Source organism: Amblyomma maculatum, chromosome 10 (genome assembly GCF_055883805.1).
Source record: "Amblyomma maculatum isolate TAMU_Amacu chromosome 10, ASM5588380v1, whole genome shotgun sequence".
NCBI classification, from domain to species: Eukaryota; Metazoa; Arthropoda; class Arachnida; order Ixodida; family Ixodidae; genus Amblyomma; species Amblyomma maculatum.
In genome coordinates, this window is record NC_139353.1 from 3,665,319 (window position 1) to 3,690,870 (window position 25,552).

At 45.0% G+C, this 25,552-nt stretch overlaps 2 protein-coding genes across 5 annotated transcripts in view; both read left to right on the forward strand.

Annotated features, from left to right (window-relative positions):
* Window positions 1-8,812, forward strand: part of LOC146175423 (uncharacterized) — a 57,465-nt gene extending 48,653 nt beyond the window's left edge. For both annotated transcript variants that reach the window (XR_014701397.1, XR_014701398.1), the window contains one exon: window positions 8,431-8,812. The gene's annotated coding sequence lies outside the window, so the exon portion shown is untranslated. The remainder of the gene's footprint in view (window positions 1-8,430) is intronic.
* A 4,122-nt stretch (window positions 8,813-12,934) lies between these two features.
* Window positions 12,935-25,552, forward strand: part of ProRS-m (prolyl-tRNA synthetase 2-like protein, mitochondrial) — a 29,871-nt gene continuing 17,253 nt past the window's right edge. Inside the window, exons 1-3 of one of the 3 annotated variants that reach the window (XM_084581763.1) lie at window positions 12,935-13,282; window positions 14,628-14,805; window positions 15,887-15,960. In XM_084581763.1, the coding sequence (XP_084437889.1) occupies window positions 13,139-13,282; window positions 14,628-14,805; window positions 15,887-15,960 (396 nt within the window). In that variant the 5' untranslated portion in view covers window positions 12,935-13,138. The remainder of the gene's footprint in view (window positions 13,283-14,627; window positions 14,806-15,886; window positions 15,961-25,552) is intronic. The other 2 variants (XM_084581765.1, XM_084581764.1) reach the window with 2 other exon arrangements.

Below are 25,552 nucleotides of genomic sequence, written 5' to 3' on the forward strand. Positions count from 1 at the left end.
AAGACGGCTGTGATTACTGATCTCGAGCCGGGCATCCTGAAGAGAGAAGTTGAATGGGTCTTAGCCAGCCTTGCTAAGAACAAAGCTAGCGGAATTGATGGCATTCCAGCTGAGTTGCTTCAAAACCTCAACCATGACGACGCTGTTAACGTTATACATTATGTCAGTAAATTTGGACAACCCCGCAGTGGCCACAGGATTGGAGGAGGTCAGTTTACATCCCTATTCCAAAGAAAGGCAATAGCAAAGATTGTTTCAACTATCGCACGATCGCGCTTATTTCGCACGCTAGCAAGGTGATGTTGAAAATCCTCCTAGGTAGGCTGCAGCAGTATGTGGATCGGGAGCTTCCGGACGTGCAAGCTGGGTTTCGCAAGGGCAGAGGAACTAGAGACCAGATTGCCAACCTTCGCTGGATCATGTAAAAAGCAAGAGAGTTCCAAAAACCCATCTACTTCTGCTTTTTTGATTATGCGAAAGCGTTTGACTGCGTAGATCACAGCAGATTGTGGCAAGCTCTCCAAGAGATGGGAGTTCCAATTCACCTCATCTGTCTCCTCAGGAACCTGTATGATGGGCAAGAGGCCACAGTCAGAACTGGGCATGGTCTTACTGATTGGTTTCTGATTGAGAAAGGAGTGAGACAAAGCTGCATACTGTCGCCCTGCCTATTTAACCTATATGCTGAGTGCATCATGAGGAAGGCCGGTCTGGACGAGTCTTCAGCTGGAGTGAAGATTGCTTGGAAACGTATCAACAACCTTAGATATGCGGATGATACCACTTTAATGGCAGAAAGTGAAGTGGAACTCAAGAGACTTCTGATGCGCGTACAAGAAGAGAGTGAGAAGTTTCGGCTTAAACTGAACATTAAAAAGACAAAGATCATGGCGTCTTGCCCCATCAAGTTCTGGAGCATCAAGGGACAGAGTAGATTGAGATCCTAAGTGGGATCTCTCCCGCACCACTAATGTATCGCGGGTAAAGCATCAAGGGACAAGAAGTGGAAGCTGTGACAGATTTTCTCTTCTTGGGCTCCAAGCTAACCCCGGAAGGAGACTGCAGCCATGAAATTAGGAGACGCCTACTTCTGGGAAAGAGAGCCATGGTTAGCCTTGACCGCCTAGTAAAGAGCAGATACACTACTCTGCCAACCAACATCCGTATAACTCGTGCTATGGTATTTACAGTTGTGATGTATGGATGCGAGAGTTGTACTGTGAAGAAGGCTGACCGCCGAAGAATTGACGCGTTTGAATTGTGGTGCTGGCGGAGAATCTTGAGAGTTCCTTGGACGGCCAGAAGATCAAATCAGTCGATATTGTCGACCATAAATCCTGACTGCTCATTGGAGGGTCAAATTCTAAAGTTAAAGCTCAGCTACTTTGGTCATCTGATGAGAAGAGAGGAGTCGCTGGAGAAAGATTTGATGTTGGGAAAGGTTGAGGGTCGCCGGAGAAGGGGTAGGCAGCGAACGCGATGGTTAGATGGCATCCTCGAGGTGCTGCAGATGAAGTTATGTGATGTCAGGAAGATAGTGAGATACCGGAAAGCGTGGCGTGATATGGTCCATAGGGTCACGAAGAGTCGGACACGACTGAACGACTGAATTGAACTGAACTGATGTGTCAGATACTAGAGGGACTCCCTGTAGTTATAGAGTCTATGTTGGCGATGTTCTTGTGTGGGGCAGGACACGAGAAGAGCGTGGCAAAAGGTTGCAGGCAGTGCTGGAGAGGGCCGAGAAGCAGGGGCTCACTTTCAACCTGAGCAAGTGTAAGCTAGGCCAAAAGCAAATAGAGTTCCTCGGTGATATCATCAACAGCAAAGGCATTTCTCATGGTCCATCACTAGTTCAGAGAATTGATGACTTAATTCCGCCACAGGCTACTAAGACTGATGTGCAGAAGAGATTTGGTTTTATAAACTATTTTGAAAAATATTTGTTTAACGTGTCTGCTGCAACAACCCTAATGCGGGATGTCATCAAGGAAGACGCAATCTTCGAGTAGACTAACGCCCATCAGGCTGAGTGGGAGGCGCTAAAATCTCGCTAGTGCTCAAGTCCTGTGCTTGCACTGTTTGACCCAGCAAAACCTGTGAAGGTGTCAAGTGATGCCTCCCAGTACGGGCTTGGGGCAGCACTTTTAGAACAGCATCCTGAAGGGTGGCGGCCGATCGCCTATGCTTTCAGAGTTCTCTCCGGAGCTGAAACGCGATACTCGCAAATTGAAAAAGAGGCTTTGGCAGTCACGTTTGGTTTTGAAAATTTTCGCCATTTTGTTTACGGTCGACATGTGCAAGCAGAAACTGACCATAATTGTCTCTCATTGCAATTGCGCAGAAAAGTGTGCAGGACATATGCCACCTGATTTGCAGCGTTTTTTTTTCTTAAGACTGATAAGATATGACTTTCATCTATAGCATGTATACCTGGAAAGGAGGTTGTGGTGTCGGACTTATTGTCCGGAGCCTTAACCATGAACAAGGCCGGCAGCGCCGAGCTGGTGGACGTAGAGGTACATGCAGTTGAGATCTAGGACTCCCAATTGTCAGCGACACCACGAGATCACAGCTGGTTCGTGAAACTTCTGAGCACCCTGATTACTATTTAAACAGCGCGAACACGAAGACAAAGGACAAGATAAAAGAAAGCCACAGTACAAGCGCTGACTCGCAACTATGCCTAAGCTTTTACTCCAAGGCCCAGATAAAAACAAACATGACGAAAACGAAACAATCACATGAAACAACCCCTGGGTTCACCAACTCGCCCAACAAAATATCTTGGTGAGCACCTGAACTGGCAAAAGTGATACATTGCCTCCAAGAAGACCTCCTATTGCCTGGCCCTTACAAGCCATTTGATGGTGAGCTAACGGAGGTCTATAGTGTACTCTTCAAAGGAAGAAAAATCGTCATTCCCTTATGAGAAAAAGAATGCTAGATAATATCTATGGTGGTCACCTCGGCATCAACAAATGCAAGACTAGGGCTAGAGGACTGGTCTTCTGGCCAGGCCTCTCTACTGACATTGCAACATTAATTCGAGGTTTTCATGTTTGCCAACAATTTGCCTACCAGCAGCCAGAACCCCTGCTCATGCGAGAAGTGCCACACCTGCCCTGGGCAAGGGTTGGAGTTGATCTATTTGGGTATGGTGGCAATTCCTGTGTGATAGCATACGATGCATTCTCTAATTTTCCTGAAGTGGAGCGACTTCGAGATACCACTGCACAAACTGTCATGGCAGCTTTGGGTAGCATGTTTGCCAGACACGGCATACCCCTGGAAGTCAGCAGTGGCAACGGCCCACAATTCACATCAAAGGAATTTCGACAATTTGCCGAGAAGTATGACTTCCAACATGTAACCTCAAGCCCCCACTTTCCCCGCTCTAATGGCCTAGCAGAAAAAAGGAGTGAAAATTGAGAAACGCATTCTCAAGAAAACATCTGACTCTAATGAAGATTTTTGGCTTGGCTTGCTGAGTTGCATGTCTGCACCCTTGGAAGACGACCGACGTCCAAGCGAGCTGCTCATGAGACGGCGCCTTAGGTCCAGAATCCCAGACTTTTCACCGTATATCCCTACCCAGCCAGTCAAACACAAGCAGATCCGCAGCAGAGGAAGGCATCTGCGGCCATTACAAACTGGTGACATGGTGCGGCTGAGGGAGCATAGACGATGGGGCAGGAGGGTCCGAGTGCAGGAAGAAGTGGCTGCACGATCATCGCCGGTTATAACTGAAGACGGGCATGAGTTACGACGCAACAAGGTGCACCTCCTCCCGATAAGAGGTACCTTTGTGGAAAGAGATGACACTGAGGAGTATGGCCTAGCTTGGTGCATCTGAACCAGAACCTGTGGTGGATGCCGAAGTTCCTAATCCTGTTGAGCATCAGCCCACCTCGGCTGATACGCGATATCATCTGGCGACGACTCCAGAGTGACAGCAAAGTGTAGTGGATGTGTAACTAGGCGGTCCACGAGAACTGTTCGACCTAGGGCGCGCCTGACTTATGATGAACATTTTCAACAGTTAACTAAGTAGTTATTTTTGTGTTCTTTATGTTGAGAGTAGCCTCAAAGGAAGGATGATGTATCGGTAGTTGGCTGACTTTGTAGTAGTTGAGCCAGCAACCAGGGCGCAACACGAGCGCCACCAAAGAGATGTATAGGTCCTATTCACTATCAGGTTTAGCAGGCGGCCGTTGTGGCAACCCTGTTTTGCGGAGACGCCATAACGTTAGGTGGTTCGAAACTAAAAGCACACAAAAAATGCTTCCAACGCGTCGGCGCCGGTCTACCAGCGTTCTCCCTGCTGCGCGCCGCTCATTTGTCGGATACTTGAGACGCCGTTTGGAACGCCGTCCAACCAGAGCTCGGATTTCACCGACGCCGTACCCTGATTCGCCGTAGGCCCTCTCTTTCTCTTTCTTTCTCCCTCTCTCATGTTGCGTGTGCGTGCCATGGTTGCCAGTAAAGCAACAAGGACGTCATGTGAATAAGCTCTATACGATGAGTGCCAAATGAATTTCGCTTTTCACCCTCCACGCTCGTACGTTGTGTGTGTGACGTGACGATACAGCAGTAGCAAGGTTATAGGAAAAGAATATGTCAGCTGTGTGAAAGGTTCGTCGTGTATATTGACTGCACACGGGACGTGACATTTTTTTCTTTGGAATTACTTTTTTTCACAGCTGCTGCTGCCTTTATACGTGGCTTCATATGTACTACCTGCTAGTGCGTCGGTCAATTACCAATCGAGGCCCGATTTCAGTGGATTTAAAACCGCCAAAGAACTGAATCACTGCTCTTATTTTTGGCACTCTAACTGCTATATTGTAACAAGCACGTGAACTTGATCAACAAAGGCGCCCTATTCGCCGAGTGCGGAAAGATTGAACAAGTCACACTGGACGGCGCGAAAACCGAGCTTATCGCAGAGGGATAACGATCCACCTACGATTTCGCTATATGCATATGTTGGATGCAGCAGACTGGTCGCCTGGTGCAGCCCGAACTAAATTACTACCGAAGCCTGTGAAAGCTGCGTCTGTTAATTCACTGAACCTGTATCCCCGTAAATCTTAGCTATAGCGGTTCCACACAGCCGACGCTCCCGTGTTCATCCTGCGGTTGTATTCAGTTACCGCGCAAAAAAGAGAAACCTGAATGAGTTTGTGACATTGAACCCCATTAACCGAAACAACCAATGTGTGTGCCCTCGCACCAAAAAAGAATCGAACAAGAAGATTCGTTTTTCTGTGACTTGAGCAAATTACACTTTTAGAAGAAACTAATGAAGCATATGTTTACAATTGCGCACAAAATAAAGACTCATTGCGCGTGGTTCGAGAGGTGAATGGTATAAATAAAACAGCACACTCATTTCTTGAAACAGCGTCAGACGTTCAGGTGAGCCTTGCGTTTAAAGCGCTGCATGCTGTTGCATAACTGGTGTGTGTGTGTGTGTGTGTGTGTGTGTGTGTGTGTGTGTGTGTGTGTGTGTGTGTGTGTGTGTGTGTGTGTGTGTGTGTGTGTGTGTGTGTGTGTGTGTGTGTGTGTGTGTGTGTGTGTGTGTGTGTGTGTGTGTGTGTGTGTGTGTGTGTGTGTGTGTGTGTGTGTGTGTGTGTGTGTGTGTGTGTGTGTGTGTGTGTGTGTGTGTGTGTGTGTGTGTGTGTGTGTGTGTGTGTGTGTGTGTGTGTGTGTGTGTGTGTGTGTGTGTGTGTGTGTGTGTGTGTGTGTGTGTGTGTGTGTGTGTGTGTGTGTGTGTGTGTGTGTGTGTGTGTGTGTGTGTGTGTGTGTGTGTGTGTGTGTGTGTGTGTGTGTGTGTGTGTGTGTGTGTGTGTGTGTGTGTGTGTGTGTGTGTGTGTGTGTGTGTGTGTGTGTGTGTGTGTGTGTGTGTGTGTGTGTGTGTGTGTGTGTGTGTGTGTGTGTGTGTGTGTGTGTGTGTGTGTGTGTGTGTGTGTGTGTGTGTGTGTGTGTGTGTGTGTGTGTGTGTGTGTGTGTGTGTGTGTGTGTGTGTGTGTGTGTGTGTGTGTGTGTGTGTGTGTGTGTGTGTGTGTGTGTGTGTGTGTGTGTGTGTGTGTGTGTGTGTGTGTGTGTGTGTGTGTGTGTGTGTGTGTGTGTGTGTGTGTGTGTGTGTGTGTGTGTGTGTGTGTGTGTGTGTGTGTGTGTGTGTGTGTGTGTGTGTGTGTGTGTGTGTGTGTGTGTGTGTGTGTGTGTGTGTGTGTGTGTGTGTGTGTGTGTGTGTGTGTGTGTGTGTGTGTGTGTGTGTGTGTGTGTGTGAGAGAGAGAGAGAGAGAGATTGGACAGCTGCATTCACCCACTAGACGATGCATTTCCCTAGCTATCAGGTAGGTACAGGCGCCCAAATCTTTAGATTACGTGCGCGAGCACTGACGTTTCCGTGCATCAGTCAGCGCCGTATGACGGGGCGAGGCTGGAAACAGTTTGAGACTAAGCGTAGGCCGACAAAGCGCGCTAAGCTGGGCCCATCGTCTGCTAGGCTGTGCCATTCTTAAGGACGTCACCCACATTATCACACCTGCAGACGAACAGGCAGCGTGAGTAGACGAATGGTTTTGCTCAGATTTTATCTTCCAAAGATCAGCGCCGCAGCAACCAAGCAAGTTAATAAAATATAAATATATGCCGAACTCGCTCAATCAAGCGAAAAGTCTAAGAACATGGATTGTTCCTTTGCTACTTCCTGACTTAAAGGCTCTTTTCATCTCTAGATAAAAAGTGCAGTTATCAACACGCTGCGTGCTTCTCGCTAATCGGATCAGGACAATTCTTAGACTTTAATCAACCAAAGGTTGAAGCAGGATTTCTGAAAGGGTACTCTACCATCGATTAATCCACACCATAAACCAGGTGATAGAAAAGTGCTCAGAGTATATGACCAGCCTTTATACATAGCATTCATTGACTACAATTAAGCACTTGACTCAGTTGAAACCTCAGCGGTCATTGCGAGATCAGGGTGTAGATGAGCCATATGTGAAAGTTCTGGAAGATATCTATAGAAGCTGCATAGCAACCATAGTTTTGCATAAACAATAGCGATAAAATTCCAATTAAGAAAGGTGTTAGGCAAGGTGACATGATCTTCCCAGTGCTGTTTACAGCTTGCCTAGGGAGTGTATTCAAAGGCATGCAATGGGGGGTCGATGCAGAATATCTCAGTAATTTGCGATTCGCTGATGGCCTTGCCTTGTTATGTTACTCAGAGGACCAACTGCAACTAATGATAAATATCTAGACAGGAGAAGCACGCAGGTTGGTCTTAATATTATTATGCAGAAGACTAAGGTAGGTAATGCTGAAACTAGCCAATTTACGGTTTCCGCTCCACGTAAATTGGATAGTTTGTGCAGGAAAATTAGCAATAAGGCAAAGTCACAGTGCACGGTGAGCCATGAGACGAAGTTTGTACCCTGTGTAACTCAAGTTGTGTATTGCATTTCATTATCATGCGGGAATATGTACGTTGGACAGACAGGTCGGTGCATAAATGCCCGACTTCGCATGAAAGATCCGTACTTTCCGACGAACGGGCCAATTTGCCGAAACACTGCCGGAAGCATAAATGCAGGCCGTTGCTTAAGGAAACAGTCATCCTGGGGCGGGGTAAAACAAAGAGCCAACGCGAAATCCTGGAATCTTTTCATATTATTAAAAATGATGAGACTTTTTTTTTATCGAAACTTCTGTCACCTTGTACGATAAAGAATTTCAGTTCCTAAATTCTTTACAGCACACATAGATAGCGCCTTGTTAACGTAATTTTCCCCGTGATTATCATTTTTATTTTTTTATTATTTTTCTTGCCACGTGCGCATGTCTTGCTTCTTCGCTGAAGGGAATATATGAATGCCAGTTTCTTAGCAATAAATTCAGTTGTCAGTCCAGCGTTGTGTTGTGTGCTTCTCTCTTTGTCTGCGTCTTTCCGCTGGTTTTATTCCTTACCAATATGTGCCAACTGGCCCAACTCTCCACTCTAATTATTTAGCTTTGTCCTTGAGGCATTGCAGATGAATCTATGCGATATTCAAAAGATAGTGGGAGACCAGCTTGGTGTGATGTGATTTATATAGAGTCACGGTGAAGAACCACGACTGAGCGATTTAGCTGGCGTGAACTGGGGAAAAGGAGGGCAGAACCTCGCCGATATTTGAGACTGCTTGTAGCAAGTGTTGTAGGGCAGGTACAATATGAGAAATACTCAATTTCCTTGTTATTGGCCCCCACAGAACCTCGAGTCAAGGCTTACTATGCTGTGCATGAGCTACAGGCTATTTCTCTCATTGTGTTATTTTGGTCTTAATGTGAATGCTAAGACAAGTTGCCGAGCATTTCAGATATAATGGTCGACTGAAATTTAGTGTAGGCTTGAAGACTAACCTTTTTTTTTTTCAGAAAGCTGTTTGCTTTCACTTCATCACGGAAGATGGATGTCCGCTTCAAGTTTTATGTCATATTGAGGAATTAGACATTTTACAATAACTCAGTGCTGTGCTGATGTACAACTACAATAAAATATTTCTGCTGTACTTTGAACTGCATTTCTATTTTATTGCATCGTGGGAGCGGAAAAAGCATGCATGCAGCATATATGCGAATATCTGAGAAAGATCCGGTAACGGACGTCCAAAATGGACGTCCGTTGGCCAGACTAACATGTCCCTTTGGACGCCCATCGGACGGCCGTCGGACGTCCATTGGCTGTTCGCGGACGTCCATCGGCCATCCGGAACATCCGAAACGGATGGCCGTTGGCCGTCCGATGGATGTCGGTGGTTGCTTGACGTGACAAGAGCGATGGTGCATCATCCAAACGCACACTTGCCGGAGAAAGTGTGACAGGTACTGCGCCTTTTCTCCAAAAGTCTCATCTTGTTTAGCCTTCCTGTCTTCTGCAATCCCACACTTGAACGCGTGCCAAGGAACGCCACGCGCGCGATGGCGCACCATCCAAACGCACACTTGTCGGAGGTACTGCGCCTTTCCTCCGGAAGTCTCATCTCGTCTAGCGTTTCTGCCATCTGCAATCCACACTTGAACGAGCGCCAAGGAACGCCACGCGACAGCCGCCGAAAAAATGGGACACACTTTGTCCATGACAGTATGAGCCATTATAGACTTTCGCCTTAAAATTAGAGGGTCTCTGTAAGCGCACACTTCCTATCCTGTAATTTGCCTCCCATCGTTAGCCTACTGTCGGCATTCGTTGCAGTGCTACATATAAATATAATTGGTTTACAGGAAAGGAAAGGCGCAGTATCTATCACACTTTCTCCGGCAAGTGTGTTTGGACAGTACACATCGCTCCTGTCGGGTGGCGTTCCTTGGCGCGCGTTCAAGTGTGGCATTGCAGATGACAGGGAAGCATTCTGCATCGACTCCCCTGATGGGGCTGGGGCAGGTAGGTCACCGCCGCTTGCGGCGGGGGCTAGCCTGCCACCGAATTTTTATCTGTTGTAGGCCGTCGTTGCCACCGCTTTGGTGGTGGACGACGGCTGTTGTTGCGGCGCGCGTCTTTCTTACCCTCTTCCTTTTCTTTCTTCTCTGTTTTCTCTTCTGTCTTCACGAGGCAGCGAAGGTGGCTCAGCTGCAGAGCCAGTAGCAGGCCCGTGCATTTTCTTTTCCTTCTTCCTACAGCCACAACAACAACATTCCGCGAAACGAAGAGGCGTCGTGTGCTGTGCGATGTCAGCGCACGTTAAAGATCCCCAGGTGGTCGAAATTACTCCGTAGCCCTCCACTACGGCTCCTCTTTCTCTCTTTCCACTTTCATTCCCATCTTCCTCCCTTCCCTTGCGGTATCCACAGAAATCAAGTGAGACAGTTACCGTGCCTTTCTCTTCCTATAAATAAATCAATAAAATAAACATTCCGCCTCGGCCAATCAGAACGCCGCAAAAGCGGAACACACTTTGTCCACGACAGTATAAACGCCATTAAAGGCTTTTGCCTCAAAATTAGAGGGTCTACTCCCCTGATGGGGCTGGGACAGGTAGGTCCCCGCCGCTTGCGGCAGGGGCTAGCCTGCCACCGAATTTTTATCTGTTGTAGGCCGTCATTGCACCCGCCACCGCTTCGGTGGTGGACGACGGCCGTTGTTGCGGCGCGCGTCTTTCTTTCCCTCTTTCTTTTCTTTCTTCTCTATTTTTTTCTTCTGTCCGCACGAGGCAGCGGAGGTGGCTCAGCTACAGAGCCAGTAGCAGGCCCGTGCATTTTCTTTTCATTCTTCCTACAGCCACAACAACAGAGGGTCTCTGTAAGCATACACTTCCTATTCTGTAATTTGCCTCCCATCGTTAGCCTATTGTCGGCATTCGTCGCAATGCTACATATAATTATAATTGGTTTACAGGAAAGGAAAGGCGCAGTATCACACCTTCTCCGGCAAGTGTGAGTTTGGACAGTACACCATCGCTCCTGTCGGGTGGCGTTCCTTGGCGCGCGTTCAAGTGTGGCATTGTAGATGGCCCGCCTCGGCCAATCAGAACGCCGCAAAAGCGGGACACACTTTGTCCACGACGGCATGGGCCATTAAAGGCTTTCGACTTAATAAAAAGCAGAAAGGCAGTTTGGCAGCACACAGCGTAGGAGTTGACACTCGCGCGCAGCTGGTACGCCCCGACCGGCCGCTCGGGGCGCGCTCGTCCAAGCAGGACGTAGAGGCACGTGACAGCAGTAGCGAGGGATCGCTTCCGGTATAGTGTTCTAGAATTGAGAAGTGTGCCGTCTGCCGCCGGCGAGCTGGTCGTTTCAGCGATGACAGGAGAGAGGGCGCTGTGTGCAGGAGGAGCGCAGTGAGCGCGGAGCAGACAGCTGGGTGAACCGTCACCGCTAGTTCAATCGGACTCCGAAGGCGCAATAAATTGTGTCGCTTTAGCTCCCACACGCTTGTCTAAATGTATTAAAACGGTTATGTTCATGAACAAAACAACTAGTTCCCTATAAAATAAGCGGCCGTCGCCAGGGAACGGCAATACACATACAGGCAATGTAAGATACAGATTACCGACGAACTGCCAAGCAACGGCAAGATATATTTCCTGAACGTATTGGGTACTTTATTTCTCGAACACTAGCGGGAGGTTCAATGACGAATGTCTAACGTATTTCTATGATCATGTAAATTTTTAATATTGGATGCACCGGTTTATGCGGGCTAGACTGAAGTCTTCCATCGACGCTCGCATGTACTGAAAACGCAGTGAATGGTGTTTTAGGCTAGGCTAGCGTACTTTTTGCGCCACATGTAAATAGAGGTATGCGAAGATTGCTTGAAGACAGAAATTATGCCAGCGCCTACTGATGACTTTATTTAAATGTGGGCGAATACATATGAACTGGCAGTCCTACTCAAAACGAAATGAATGAATGAGAGCACATAGAAATGAACGAAACCACACAATGGACGACGTGAAAAAATAATCGCGACTTAGTGCAAGAATATGGTACAAACGTATAAAACTGTACAGAACTATATGAGAATTTAATGAACTGTACTAGGCCGTGCATAAATTAAGCTGCTAAATTTGAAAACACACAAGAGAAAGGCAGAGTGATTAAAGTCCTTAAACACGATTACTTGCACCTCCTCGCAGCTTTAGGTGCTTTACCTGCTCTGCTTTAGAGGTCTGCTCTTGGTTTAGCGACTTGGCATAAAAACGCAATCGCACGAGGACGTAGAACTTCACTATGTTAAGTGTCATTTCTTTGTCATGAGTAGTGCAACCAAACTTGGAACCCTCTGCGCTTTGCAAAAACAAAGCAAGTTCACGCATGCTATTTGCGTTAATCTTTCTTGAACTAAAAAAAAAAAAAAACGTGAAAGACTCTTCCAGCGTGTGCACGAGCTTTGCAAGCTCCGAGGACGGATAAAGAAGACCTCCGTGGTCGAAGTTTGAGATAAATTGATTTTCTTCTTTTTGTACCGCGCACGATTTGCTGGAAATGAGATAAGCGGAGCAAGTACTGCATTTTGACTTCATGAACTTTCTAGCGACATATCCTGCAATATAAGCTATGAGACGGCTAGAACTGTGCCTAGTGACGTATCTGCGGTCATCTGAAGGAAGGGAATTCAAAGTAGCTTCGACGTCCTCGAGCCTTCTCTCGTCAACCAAACAGTCAAGCTCATCAATAGGATTTGAAAGAAGCTGGGTAGGTTTCTCGCTTGTAAGGCTAATTCCAAGTAAGGCATTTACAATCTCAGCATTACAATTTCCTGTCTTTGGGGGCTTCGCTAAGTTGTCAGGGCATTAACTGTCACTAAAAAATTGAGCCGGCGTGGGATGATCGTTGCAGCCATTAAATTGCCTCACGATGCCGAAGAGGTTTTCTAGTTTGTCTTGGCTTAGTCTCGATATGTGATAATGTATGTAAAGCCGCATTTTGCAGATAAGTAGTCAGCGAGGTCGACTGTGGACTGCAAAGTTACCCGAAGGCCTTCCGCGGTGCTGCTGCTTAGGAAAACATGCTTTGAGTCAACCATGCTTTGAGTGTATTTCGACAAGGGAAGGGATCGAATAGGGAAGGCAGCAGAAAGAGCGCGCAATGAGCAAGAAGAAAGAACGAAAGGAAGGAAAAGAGCATTCAGTAAAAGAAGGGGGGGGGGGGGGGGGCGAAAGTTATACGAGACTGACGGAACTGTTAATATGCTGTCTGCAAACATGTGTTTTCCTGCTTGACCAATCATCGCTCTTCGCTCAACAACGCGCCATAGTACAACAGCCAGAGAAGCAACGCGATGCAACAAAATTCACGCAGGAAACGAGCCGCAGAAGCAGACGCCCCAAGCGTTTCCTCTGCGGCGCGCGCGCTTGTGATGCGCTCCTACGGCTGACAGCGCCACCTACGCTTTTCATCGCTCCGGCGACCACGTCGCTCCCATTGCCGCGCGCCGAAGACGGCACACTTCCCAATTCTAGAACACTATACTTCCGGTGCAGGATGCTGTGAAATTTGTGTTGCCCCTCTCGGGCGCGTTTTCTCACATGCTTTGTCGTTATGTCCGTGTAGTCGGTTAGCTAGCACCCGTTCTTTTAGATTTTACATGTCAGATGCTGAGCGTGTACTGCACCTGTGCTTGAACTTAGTCTGAAGTCGCAACATGCTACCAAGACCTGTGGACTTTTTACGGGCCTTTCACGCCAGCGCGATGGGCCCTGAAACATTTCTCCGGTGTTCCCGATTGGTGCAGCCGAGTACGTTCACTAAATCCGATGCAAAGAATGCACTTTGTAAAAGCCAGAAGGTGGGTAGAAGTTGTTTATTGAGCGGTGCTACGTGAATACATTTAACGCTGATCGTTCTTAAGGATCACTGCCCTTCGGATGGTCGTAGTGGTCGTAGCTTGAACCCAATATATTGTATGGTGCACGGGTGCACTCAACCCAGTGGGTTTGTTTGCACTCTTAGAAAAGCTCACTTAAATATTGAGTGGTATTCAAAGCCGTTATAGGATGATTTTATAAACCTAGATACGAGAAATTGCAGAAAAGTTACATAGTTTGGCGCTGAAGCCTTTGCAAGTGTACTATAAAACATCCCAACATGCTCATTGCTCATGTATATGACAGGAACGGTTATTGACTACGGGAGCAGCAAGACGGGTTGCAACTGTATTGCCAAAATAAATAAATAAATAAATAAATAAATAAATAAGAGTGCATGGGGCTTAGAATATTGCAGGAGATGGGCTGAGCCATTGAAAAACTTCGCAATTTCTCGCGGGCTTCATGGCATACAGCCTGTTTATGAGTGGTGCAGTTTACTTATGTTTTCTCGACCGCTGCGGTGTTTTCAGTTCCATACTATGCGCCGAACTAGCCACAGAAGAGAAGAAAAATGTGACTACAGTGTTCTGTAAACCTTTGCAGCCCTGCGCGGCCATTGGAGACTGTACCGCGAACGCATGCGCTCGTGTACAGCTTGTAAGCAGCTAAGAAAGTGAAAACTGAGTGCATGTTTTTTTTTGGTTAAACTACAGGGCTTGTGTGCGTGTGTGTGGCACAGTCGTATTGATTTAAATTATCGATGACCGTGTTATCTGGTACGTGGATAAAGCAATGAGTTGGAACGAAGTTGACTGTCATTAAACTAGAAAAGCATGCTCGCCATCACAAGTGCAGCATGATGGGAGCACTGAAGCCATGCCAAGAGGGGGAGATAGGATGCCATTGTACTACTCAGTCTTTACTTATGTGATTAGCATCTGACTGAAGTATTCTGCAAATCTCCGCAATTTTGGGTTATAAATACCACCTGATTTGTGTTTTTAACCATTCTAAATAAGTGAACTTGTCTGTGTAACTTTTGAAAAGCTGCGACTTTTCTGCTAATTAGCCTTGCAGTCTGTGAGGTCTGCAGATAACCATTTCTACGTCAAAATCAATTTAATAAGACATACTGTTGATGAAGATGTAGTTTTCTTACTCTAATAATTGCTTATTATAGGAGGAAAATGTTAACGTTTTTGAATCAGCCTATCGAACTGCACATTGAAATTAGTTATCTTCCCACACTCAATCCCCTCCAATAAGATAGATCCTTGTGCATGCCTAATTAAGGTCATATATCTTAAATGTTTTACATTGCAGCTTATGCTTGACTATGGTTTGATAAGCCCGTCAAGTGCTGGGACGTTCGTTCTGCTCCCCCTTGCTACGAGAGCACTGGAGCGCCTCACCAACCTAATAGACACCGAGCTGCAGCAAGTTGGAGGCCAGAAAACACACTTCCCCTGCCTTATGCCATGTTCTTTGTTCAAGAAGACAGGTGTAGCATATATGCATTTTTCTGTTTACATTGCTACCCAGGCATCGGTTGCCTGATGTGTGCATCTGCAATCTATGGGTGTTGCTAAAATCTCGATAGTGATGTTTGCAAGCTAACAAAAATGGCGTTATGACTTGTGAAAATGACCAAACTGATTACTGAGGGATTAATTAGCCCAAGGGGTGTAGCATGCTCTGTCTGTCTAATGCATAAAAAAAAAAAAAGAATAAAGAGTGAGAGTCGAGTATGGCAGTACAAAAAGTAGAAAGAGTGATCACTTATTGTCCCTTCCATAGCCGCAAATGTGGACTGCTTCCATGTAAGAAAGGGCTTGTAAATTTTTTTGCCTAAAAAGAGGAGAGTTTCTGTAAGTGCTGCTGAAATACATAACATTTACCACCTGGGAATCTTTAACATGCACTGACATCACACCGCACACAGACTCCTGTTCGTTTCTTCCCCATCGAGATGCAGTTGGCGGCGGCTTGGATCAAACCCGAATACTCCGGCACAGTAGTCTGGCACCTTAACCACTACACCACCGCAGTGGGGACAAAAAAAAGCATATCTATTTTCTTGCCCGGGTCTAACTCTTCCATAATTTTATTGGAAACATGTAGTAGCTGTGTAACTGTGGACAGGCTCTTTTGAATGTCATGCTATTCTTCAGAAAAGAAACTATTCTTTACGGAAAAGAACTTAAGTGCCTAAAAATAAAGGGCTCTCTCTGCTTGTTTGTGGGCTGCAGAGAAGGGAAATTGGTTTGTAGTTAATAACAGCAAGTTTATCTCCAGTCTTATAAGTGGGTATTATCTTTGTTGCTTTCCGATAATGTGGAAGGATACCTTGTTTTAGAGGCTCATTAAATATTACCAGATATTTTTATCTACTTCTTCTGAGTACCTAAAAGGAACATTGTTTGGTATGACATCAGGACCGACATATATCTTTAACAAAAGAATGCTTTGTTCTGCCGCAAGGAGTTCCGATGTTTGTAACAAGAGCTTGAAAATTCCTGGCTATGATGATCACTGCTTAAAAACACTGAAGCAAACCATTCACTTCCTTTTTTCTTTCCCAGGCCGTTGGGATAAACTAGGCCAAGAATTGTTCACACTGAAGGACAGAAAGAGCCATGACTACTGCCTTGGACCTGTAAGTGGTAACTCGATCAGTGATTTCACTCGCTGCTTTTTCCACTTGCATTGGGTTTTAGCTGCTAACGTCCCAAAGCGACATCGTGGGGAACTCATTCTGGAAATTTCGTTCACTGCTGTTATTTATCTCTTTTCATAATGGGCCCATTGAGCATGGGTTACTGGTTGTCCATAAATATCCGACACTATTTCAGTGCTACCAATAAACTTTCCAACAACAGCGTCTCTCATAGCCTTGTCGCTCCGAGACGTTAAACCCCACAAACCAAACCTAACTTTCCAGCATGTTGCATCATAAGTAATGTAGTAAACGGAGTCAACTTGCTCTTTTGAGCTCATTTACATCTCTGCTACAAAGCAGTGATTTTTAGTGTGCTACTGAAGGCTACAATGCTCAACTTTATGCACATGAAAAAATCCCGTTTCAGGGAAGCGTCTTTCAAACCACCCTAGTTTTTTTTTTTTTTTTGCCATTGTAACTTTTTAATGCTCGTAGCAGCGACGAGCTTTAGGATGATCTCGGATACCTGATCCTTGTTTTTACAATAAATACGAAGAAAAAGCATTTTCTAGAATATACTGGCTAGTGTGTGACAAGTGCTAGTGCTCCACTTTGTCATCAGTGCGTGGCACCTTTTGAAATGAAAGACCACTGCGGGCGGTAGAGGGCGCTACTTGTCAGGAGGGTGCTGCCGAAGCAAACAATGCGGCTCTCTTGTCATAAAGTGGCATGTTCGAAAGCTATTGGTGCTGTGTGTTCATTATCGTCTTGCTTGTGCGCATAATTTTTGTTCACCGAGGCAGAGGATTGGCTTTTGATGCCAGTTCTTCAACTATTGTCGCCAAAACATCTCCAAGCCAAAGAAACAGTTCAAGCAGAAAACATGTTCTATCCCGGCGTGCACAAGTAGCTATCTTCCAAAGAAACAGCTTGTGTCTTTGTTCACTATGCCCACCGACGCTGCACAATTGACAGAGTGGGAAGAGCGATAAAAAGGCAGGACAGAAGGGTGACATCAGTGTGTGATGTGCGAGAAACAATTTGAGGGGAATTGTACCGAATGTTCATTTAAGCTGTAAACGGCATGTTGAGCGAGACCGCTCGAGGCAAACTGTGCCTGAAGCCTGATGCCAGGCCAACATTGTTGGTGCTATATCTCAAGCATCCAGTGCTGAGAAAAGCACTCGGGAGAAAGGAGAGAACTTTTGCTTGCAGAAGTCGCCCCCGGAAAGATGCAAAGACAAATTGCACCGCGGTATGTGGTCAGCAACACTGCAGCAGATGAGATTGAAATTTCCACCTGTTCTGACGGTGTGGCTATGCGCAGCAAGCACTACGAAGGTGATGAGTAAGAGGAAGAGTTGGTTTCATCATCGCAAAGTGACGGCCAGCCTGTACAGCAACCATCAGCCGAGAGTGGCTACCCATTTAGGGGTACCTTGATCCCAGTGAAAGGGAGAAAGGTTCCAAACGTCTAGTGATAGTTTGTCCTATGCGTTCTGCAGAGCCAAAGCAAACAATTTTGGAAACCTGTTGGTTGAGAGGATGATTATCTTTATCAAGGTCTTTCCTGAAGGAAAGACTATTTTAGCCACCGTGTACATGTGAGGAACAGAGCTTACAACACATGGTCAGCCAGAATTGCTGGTACAGAATGTTTCTACAATGGTTCTTTACGGTGCGTGCAACATAAAGGCAGTGTGAAGCAACTATTCGATGTATAGGAAAATGTTCTTTGCTTCTAGATGCTTGTTAACCGCAGGAACTAAGGAAGTTCCTGTGCACAGTGTAAATATTAGCGAACGATTGCTCAAAGCCAGATGTTGAGGTTGAAAAAGCAGAAGGAAAGCAGCATTGAAAAAAATAAATACTAAAACATCTTCCTCAACCTCAGAAAAACAATAATGATTTTGTCCACTGTGCAGTGACAAGTGGCTTGATCGAAAGAAGAAAATCAATTAATCAATTATCGAAGAGGCTCTAGAAACGAGGATTCGGGCCCTTCATCAGAAACAGCTCAATGATCATAGGCAAACTTTGTTGTGAAACAGTAATGGTAGCGACGCTTGCGATTACAATATTTACAGTCGTTATAGTGTCCTAGAATTGTACAGCTGTCTCACTGGCATAATGCCAAAAGGTGGCAATGTTCATTCTCCTTGCCCTTTCCACGCTGCCAAGACAAGCCAGATCGAGCAGACTCTCTTTTACAGTTACGATTTGCAACATTTTTTGACGGCTATTGCATGTGTGTTTTCTCCTTCCTGCATGTGCTTTGCCCCGTGCGGCACAGTGCCCACGCGCAGGGACGATCAGCGCATCAATTATTAGCGCAAAGAGGACGCATGAGTGCTGTCGCGATGAAGCCTTTCAAGGCTTTAAGTAATAATAAAGTGTTCCTGCTTTCACTGAGGAAGTTTTTTCGCACATAAGTTTTGCCTTTTTTTTTTTGTCTGTCATTCGTACGCACAAGTAACAAATTTTCTTTCAGGCACATAGCCCACGATGGTCGAGCAAGCATATACAGTCGTGCCTCGTTAATATGGACACTTTGGTTTCCAATCAAAACTGTCCATAAAGCGAGTCATCCTTAATAACGAGTCATGAATAAAAACAAAAAAATTTTATTGAGTAAAAAGAATTGTAATTAGCGACTGCTTTTGTACATAATGGTGTGTACTGGACTCAAAATTTCACCGAACACCGGCAATTTTGAGTGCATTATCCTTGTCATTGTTGTCTTCGAAAAATTGTAGTGCAGTCTGAAGCGACTCGCTTACCATGACACCCGTGATGGTGGGCTTTGTGTTGGTCGAACTTTCGAGCACATACTCCTCACTGGCCGATGAATCAGCATTTGATTCTCTACTCACCGTCACTTCCAAAATGGCCTCGTCACTGAGCAGAGTAGCTGCTAAGTAGCTGCTTGAGATTCTCCTGAGGCGAGGAAACAGCTGAGCTGTCGATACTAGTCCCTCGCGGCTTGGATTGACTTAGATGGCTTTTGCCACTTGTATTCACAGATTTCTTCACGCCCGCCATGCCAAAAGCCAAACTCAAGTTGAGGGTTACAGGCTCCTGATGCTTTGCAATTTTTTGCCTAGTTAACCTTTCTGCCTTTCCGTTCTTCTGATTCTTTCTTTTTTTTTTTTTGCCTTGCACTGTTTCTGTAAGGAAGCAAGGGAGTCAAGTTGGCAAGCTGCTATGCAGAGTGCTATCGAACATCCCATCTTCTTGGCGCCGTTTTTACACGTTCCTATAAAACAAACACTGCAAGCTGAAGTACAGTTTAGAACGACGGCTAGCCGACTACGAAGAGCTCAGACCTTGTCAAGGCCGCATCGTTGACTCAAAGCGAAGCCGACATGGACCGCCTAGTGTGTAAAATGTGGCAGTTCGGCAGCGCAACAGGGACGAAAACCAGGAGCATGAGAGGGAAGCGCGTCCAGGACGGGGTGCCCGGTCCCGGTTGCGTGTTCCTACGTCGCCTTTCTTTTGTCACTCTACTTTGTGAGTGTGTCTTAACTCTCACCGAAAAGCGTTAACGGCTTCATGGAACACACATTGCGCTTTGGGAAAGAAAACTTCAGTTCCCACCGCCACTGTAGGCACTTGTCTTTCTTCCTGTCATTTCTTCCTTACGCTTTTACCGGCCTCTCTGTTCACGTTCAGCAGAATTTATTGCAACCACATGTTGCTGTTTTCCCGACTGCGGCGGCACTTCCGCTGCACCCAGAAATCTCCTGGTCTCCCCTTTCGGGGTCTTTCTTACGCTGACCCTCCATTTGCTGCGTACGTTCATGGCCGCTCGCTTCCATCGAGCGGCCGTGGTACGTTCCTCTCTGCTCTTGCGCTGCTCCTCCCCCGACTCTTCTGCTTTTTTTCAAGCACTGTCCATATTAACGAGACAAACATACATGGGCCCAAGTGGGGCGCGTGCATTCTTCCCCTGTCCATTGTCCAGACAGTGAGTTTCCATATTAACGAGGTACAAATACATTGAAAAAGTTTTGTCCCCAGAAAAACTGTCCATAATTCCGCTTGTCCATATTAACGGGGGTCATATTAACGGGGCACGACTGTATAGTCAAGCCCTATTTCCCTAACCTGAATAAACTGGTGTGCTTCTTTTACAAGGGTGCATCTTGTAGACTGGAAAATACGGTAAACTTAATTTGTAAATTTGTTTATAGGAAAGTAAAGCTGCGTTATCTGTCACAGTTCTTGGTGGACACCTGAACTGCATTGTAAGGGAAGGGATACCACCTCAACTACAGACCTCCATTTTTCGTACCACATTTAGAGCACTTTCAACAAAAACTGAGCTGAAACTGGGGAACGGTGACGGGTTTTCGTCCGAACGAGGTACATGCGCTCTCACATAACAAAGGACATGGATGCCTTCAGCTGCCGTGGTGTTCTCATAATAGCCGAGCTGAAGGAGCACCTTGACCTGAAGTCTAATGGTGAGTTTTACTGCCGTGTCCAGAATGCTACTGAACTGAAGTGTATTGTGTCATGAAAGCATTGGTGTAATTTGTAGATGTCTAGCTCCAAAAGCACATTATAATTATATTTTTATTAGGGGTGTGCTAATATTCGATTATGAATTGAATATGTTTGCTATTCGATTCATATTCTTATTCTAATATTCTAAAGTTATCGAATACACTGCAGATTCACCGTACTGCGTGCTTTACCACAATGCTTGACTGTGAGGACAGTGCAGTGAAGCATCTTCAAAACGCGAAGGGCCGTTTTGTGAAGAGGAACCTTACTGATAAAGTGCGCACCACACTGCGCGCTTCACCGCAACACTTGACTGCATTGACTATGCACTGAGGCACCTTTAAAATACAACGAGGCCGTTTTTGTGAAGAGGGCCTTCCCGACAGGGTGCGCAAGGCGTAGCACTTGACGAAACCAGGAGAAAAGCATTGTCCTTCAGTTTTATCTCGGAAGCACACAACCATCGTGCAGGTGTTCATCAGATAAAATTACATTGATGCCAACAAGTTTCGAAAGTGTTTTCAGGCCCATTCAATAATTCAAACTTTCAGTTATTTCAGACATTTTTTCTGGTCCCTTGGAGGCCAAATTAACGAGTTTACTATATTCAGAAGCGACGTGGCAACTCTGCCACTTTTCTTGCTGGTCCTTCCTGTACAGAACATCAGTATACGAAATCCTGTATAAGATCGACTTTTGTTCTTATTGATCAGATATTCAGTATTCAATTCAATATTCAAAAGCATTTTTTCCCCTCATATTCTTATTCGATTCATATTCGAAAACTTCAATTTTCGCACACCTCTAAATTTGACAAATGAGTGCTTAGTCTGAATTGATGCCTGGGCGAAAATTTGCAAATGAAGTGAGGCAAAATAAAAGAGTGAATATTTCGTTATGCCTTTTCATATTCCAGATGATGTTGAGGGCGCCATTGACCTTGGTGGCCGATCATCAGTGACCACAGAGGCATTCTGTCTGGCCATGCTGTGATTGTACTGTTCCAGCCATTTACAGGTAAACTGCAAATAAATCTGCATTCTTTTCGGAGTGTGATTTGAAGACTTGCAAACAATATATCCACATTAATCCTACTTGGCTCTGTTTTACGATATTGGGCACAGATAGTTGGAGTTTTCGGTTTCAGAAGCGGCTCTTGCCAAGATAATTCTAGAAGCCACCATTCCTGCGGAACAAGCTGGCTTATTTATTAATGCTATAACGTGCAATGGCACCAGCTGGAACAAAAGTTAGTGGCGGCCCTTCTGTGTACGAGGTAGTACAAGGCAGGAGTGCCATGCAGATTTGTAATGGGTTAAATAGACAGGACAGAACAACATAGCAAATCTTTACTACTTTCTACTGTGTTTGTTAGTTTTATATTGAGTACTTGCTTGATAAATTTGGTTCTGTAGCTTGTATCAAGTATATTGATGTATGTTTAAGATTTTTCAGGGAAAGAATCATTGTCTACCTAAGTTCAGCTGTGTAACTTTTGCTGAAGCTTAGGCGTGCAAAAAAAAATTTTTAAATTATCGCGATAACTTTATTTCCAAAATTCTAATAAACTGATTGATAAGCCTTTGTCGTTTCTGTCTGCCTTCATGTGGTTGCGCAGTTTTCTTTTTGCAAGTTGTTCCCCTGCATAGTCACTTGGATAATTTGTATATCCATGATTTATAATAGGTACAGCAGACAAAACGATGCAAAACTATTGCAAGTACGCTTTTATCAGCCATTATAGCACTTAAATTTTACAACTGTAAAAAAATAAAATTTGAAAATATCTTTTTATGAACTTTAATGCTTTATAGATCTACTTTTTAGAGTTCTTTGTGCGAGTAAAGCAAAAATATTCAATCGGAGTACCATCATGGCGCTACAGGAGTGTAGCTCAACCTCCTCGCCTCGCTTTACCCCCCTGTTACATGGTATTTGCAAGTAAAATTAGATTAACATTGCCCAGAAGTGTATACCCTACTGAAATATTCAGTATACATTGTGTACAGGATTCCGTATACCAATTTTCTGTACGGGCAGGAGCTGCGTGAGTGGTTATATTGTTGCTGAATGCAGTAAACTCTCCCTAATTCGGCCTTCTACTAGGTACCAATTTAACCGAAAGCCCAAATTATCAAATGGGTCTCAAAAACCTGTTGAAAACTGTTTGGATCCCAGTATCTGTTGTACGATGGTTATCTGCATCTGAGGTGGAACTGAAGTAAGAACGTTTCATTAAGTGCTTCGCTTCGAGCACTCTGCCAGGAAAGCCCTCTTCACAAACAGTCCCATCGTATTCTCTAGGATACTGCGCCACACGGCCCACATGGTCAAGCATTGTGGTGGAACTGCGGAAAATTTTTTGGTATATTGGTAACATTCAAGAATTTAAAAAATTCTAAGAATTAGTTTTTCGTATTTGAGATCTCGAATGTTTGCACACACCTCTTTATTACTCAAAATGCTTTGGTAATATTTTATTGTTATACTTTTAGAGGTAGAGTTAAAAGCAATTAGTTTTCTTTAATGAAAGAATACATGCTTTCTTTTTCAGTCTCTGCTGATGGTCGGATCAACAACAGCATCCGCCATCTGTGGACCTGATGAGGCAACTCTTTCTTTTCTAATTTCCTTCATCTTATTAAGAGTGTTAGGAACCGATTTGTTGCAAAGGACTGTTTAACACCATTTAGCCTAGCTCGCAATGGTATAATACAGGCAGCTTGGAATGCGGATCGCGACAGTGTAATGGTAAATGCCATGCCTAACATTACAATTGCATATATCAACTCCAACTGCTTTGAGAAAATGAAAATGGATCTTGCTTTCCAGCATTTTGGGGATGAAATTAAGAGGCTGTTTGTGCACAGGAAACATGTCACCTCATTATACAGAACAGTGCAACGAACCTAGGATTTTCTTCATCAGTGCAACAAACCCCATGTATTATGGCAGGAAGAGTGAGCATGAGAACATTAAAGCCTGGCAGTCGAAATGTAATGTCCTTGCAGAAATTTTTAGCATGCTTGGGTTAGTTGGAGACACATGCAAAACCAGTTGGAGGGAGTTTTTTGACAGGAAGTATATCCGCAGGGCTGAGGGCCACAATTAGAAGTACTCTACCTGAACTCTGTCGCAGGCTTCAAGTATACCTTTTTAACTTCTCGTTTGAGACAGGGCAAACTGCAAAATCTCTTTGTGATAATCAGGCTATCCTGATGTATAACTGTTTTCAGTAACTGTCAACTGTTTTTATTTTTCAACCTTGTAAGGCCACCAAAAAGAAGCAATTGTTCTCCTGCATTTATGAAATTGCTGTGGACTACTACTGATATTTATTTCCAAATACTGCAGGCAGCAGCGCTGCCCAAGCAGGAGAGGGGTTACATGTTCTGCAATAACAGTTCAGCAAACATATTTTCATCGGTGGATTCAATAATAAATTGAGGCAAACAGTTCCACTGATATGTGTTTTGAGGGGAAAGTTCTGGTAAAGTTTGGTCCTGGCGAAATATGGGCTTACTACTTTGGAGTGGTTCAGTCTACTAGATCTTTAGGGTGCTGCAAAAATATAGGTATTTAGTGACAAACCAGACTTGTTATACAGCATGTGAAAGAATTTCAGCCTAGAGACCTGACGGTGTAGTTTAAGGGGTTCTAGCTTAAGCTGACTCAGCATGTTAGAGACCGAAGATGTTGAACGGTAATCAGAAAAAATAAATTGCCCAAAGATATGCCCAAAGTGACAGAGGAGTGCCTTTTGGTCACATTGGACCGCCTTCCTGACAATGGAAGCGTTATGAAGCAGCAGAGGGTGTTCAGCAGTGCATTCAGTTAGAAGACTGTCATGAAGGGCAAAAAGGGCAGTTCAGCTTAAGTGTGCTATGCTATGTGGCAACAAAAAGCTTCAGCTAAAAATACATGTATGGAGCCCTTGTGTGTACCTCGGAAAGATGCTAACTCCTGATTCACGGTTGACTTTGATAATGGTGGGCTTATTTATCCTGCTGATGAAGGCTGACAGTCATGAAAATGCATTCATTAGTTTCTGTAGGAGAAACAAGCTACACGAGAAAAGCATGCAGGAGTTTGCATAGAGTTCGTGTTATTTGACATTTCCTCAATTAGGGTGTCCTTAGCATAGAAAAAAAAACTTCATATGCACAATCATTTTTTTAAGATTTTTATTATTTTTTTTTGTGAAAGGTTTGAACAGAAAGCATGAAGGAAAAAGGCAGCGACTAAAATGTTTGAAATTGCGGCACTGGCAGTAGTTTGTCCTTGCTCAAATTGATGCTCAAGGTTGCAATGAAACTTTGCATTATTTGTATTGAGCTTCCACTGTCTTGTCTTGAGATGGCAGAAAAAGATTCTATGGATATTGAAATAAAGTTGAAATTGAAATATTTCGAGTCTCATTGTTATTTCCAGATAATTGTTTCATACGCAAACACAAAAAACTGGAATGGCCAGGCTGAGAGTTGCCATTGGTAGGTGTATTGCCTGCTTTTGCCAAAAGGGTGAAACGAAGGGGAAAATACAAAAGACAAAGCAGAGCCTGATGCGTACAACGCCACATCAGTACCCTTAGGAAATATAAAAAATTGGTAAAGCTAGGCTTCGCAGCTTAGCGCATCGGGCAGCGTAAGCCGACTTGTATTTCCCGTCGAAAGGTCTGAATTGTCTGAATTGTCAGAATGCTGCCGCTCGGCCATTCCATCATGATTGCCCACATCTAGGCAGGGAATGAAGAAAGCTGCTTTGCAGTCTCTATCCTGCTCTTTCTCACATCGCAGCGCCTTTTCCAGAGTCGTAAGAAGCTGCAGCCGTGGCACGGCTGCCCAAGTGGCTTGGGTCACGGGTTCGGCTGCACCAGAGGGAAAACCTCTGAGTGGCACAAAGCAGCACAAGACAAGCGTATCAGCCCTAAACTCAGGAAGCCCTGTTTATTGTTACTGTAGACAAGAGCAAAAGAAAATGCACGGACCTGCCAACTGGCTCCAGCTGAGACACCACTGCTGTCTTGTGCAGACAGAGGAGGAGTAAAAGAGATGAAAGAAAAAGAAAGACGTGCATTGCA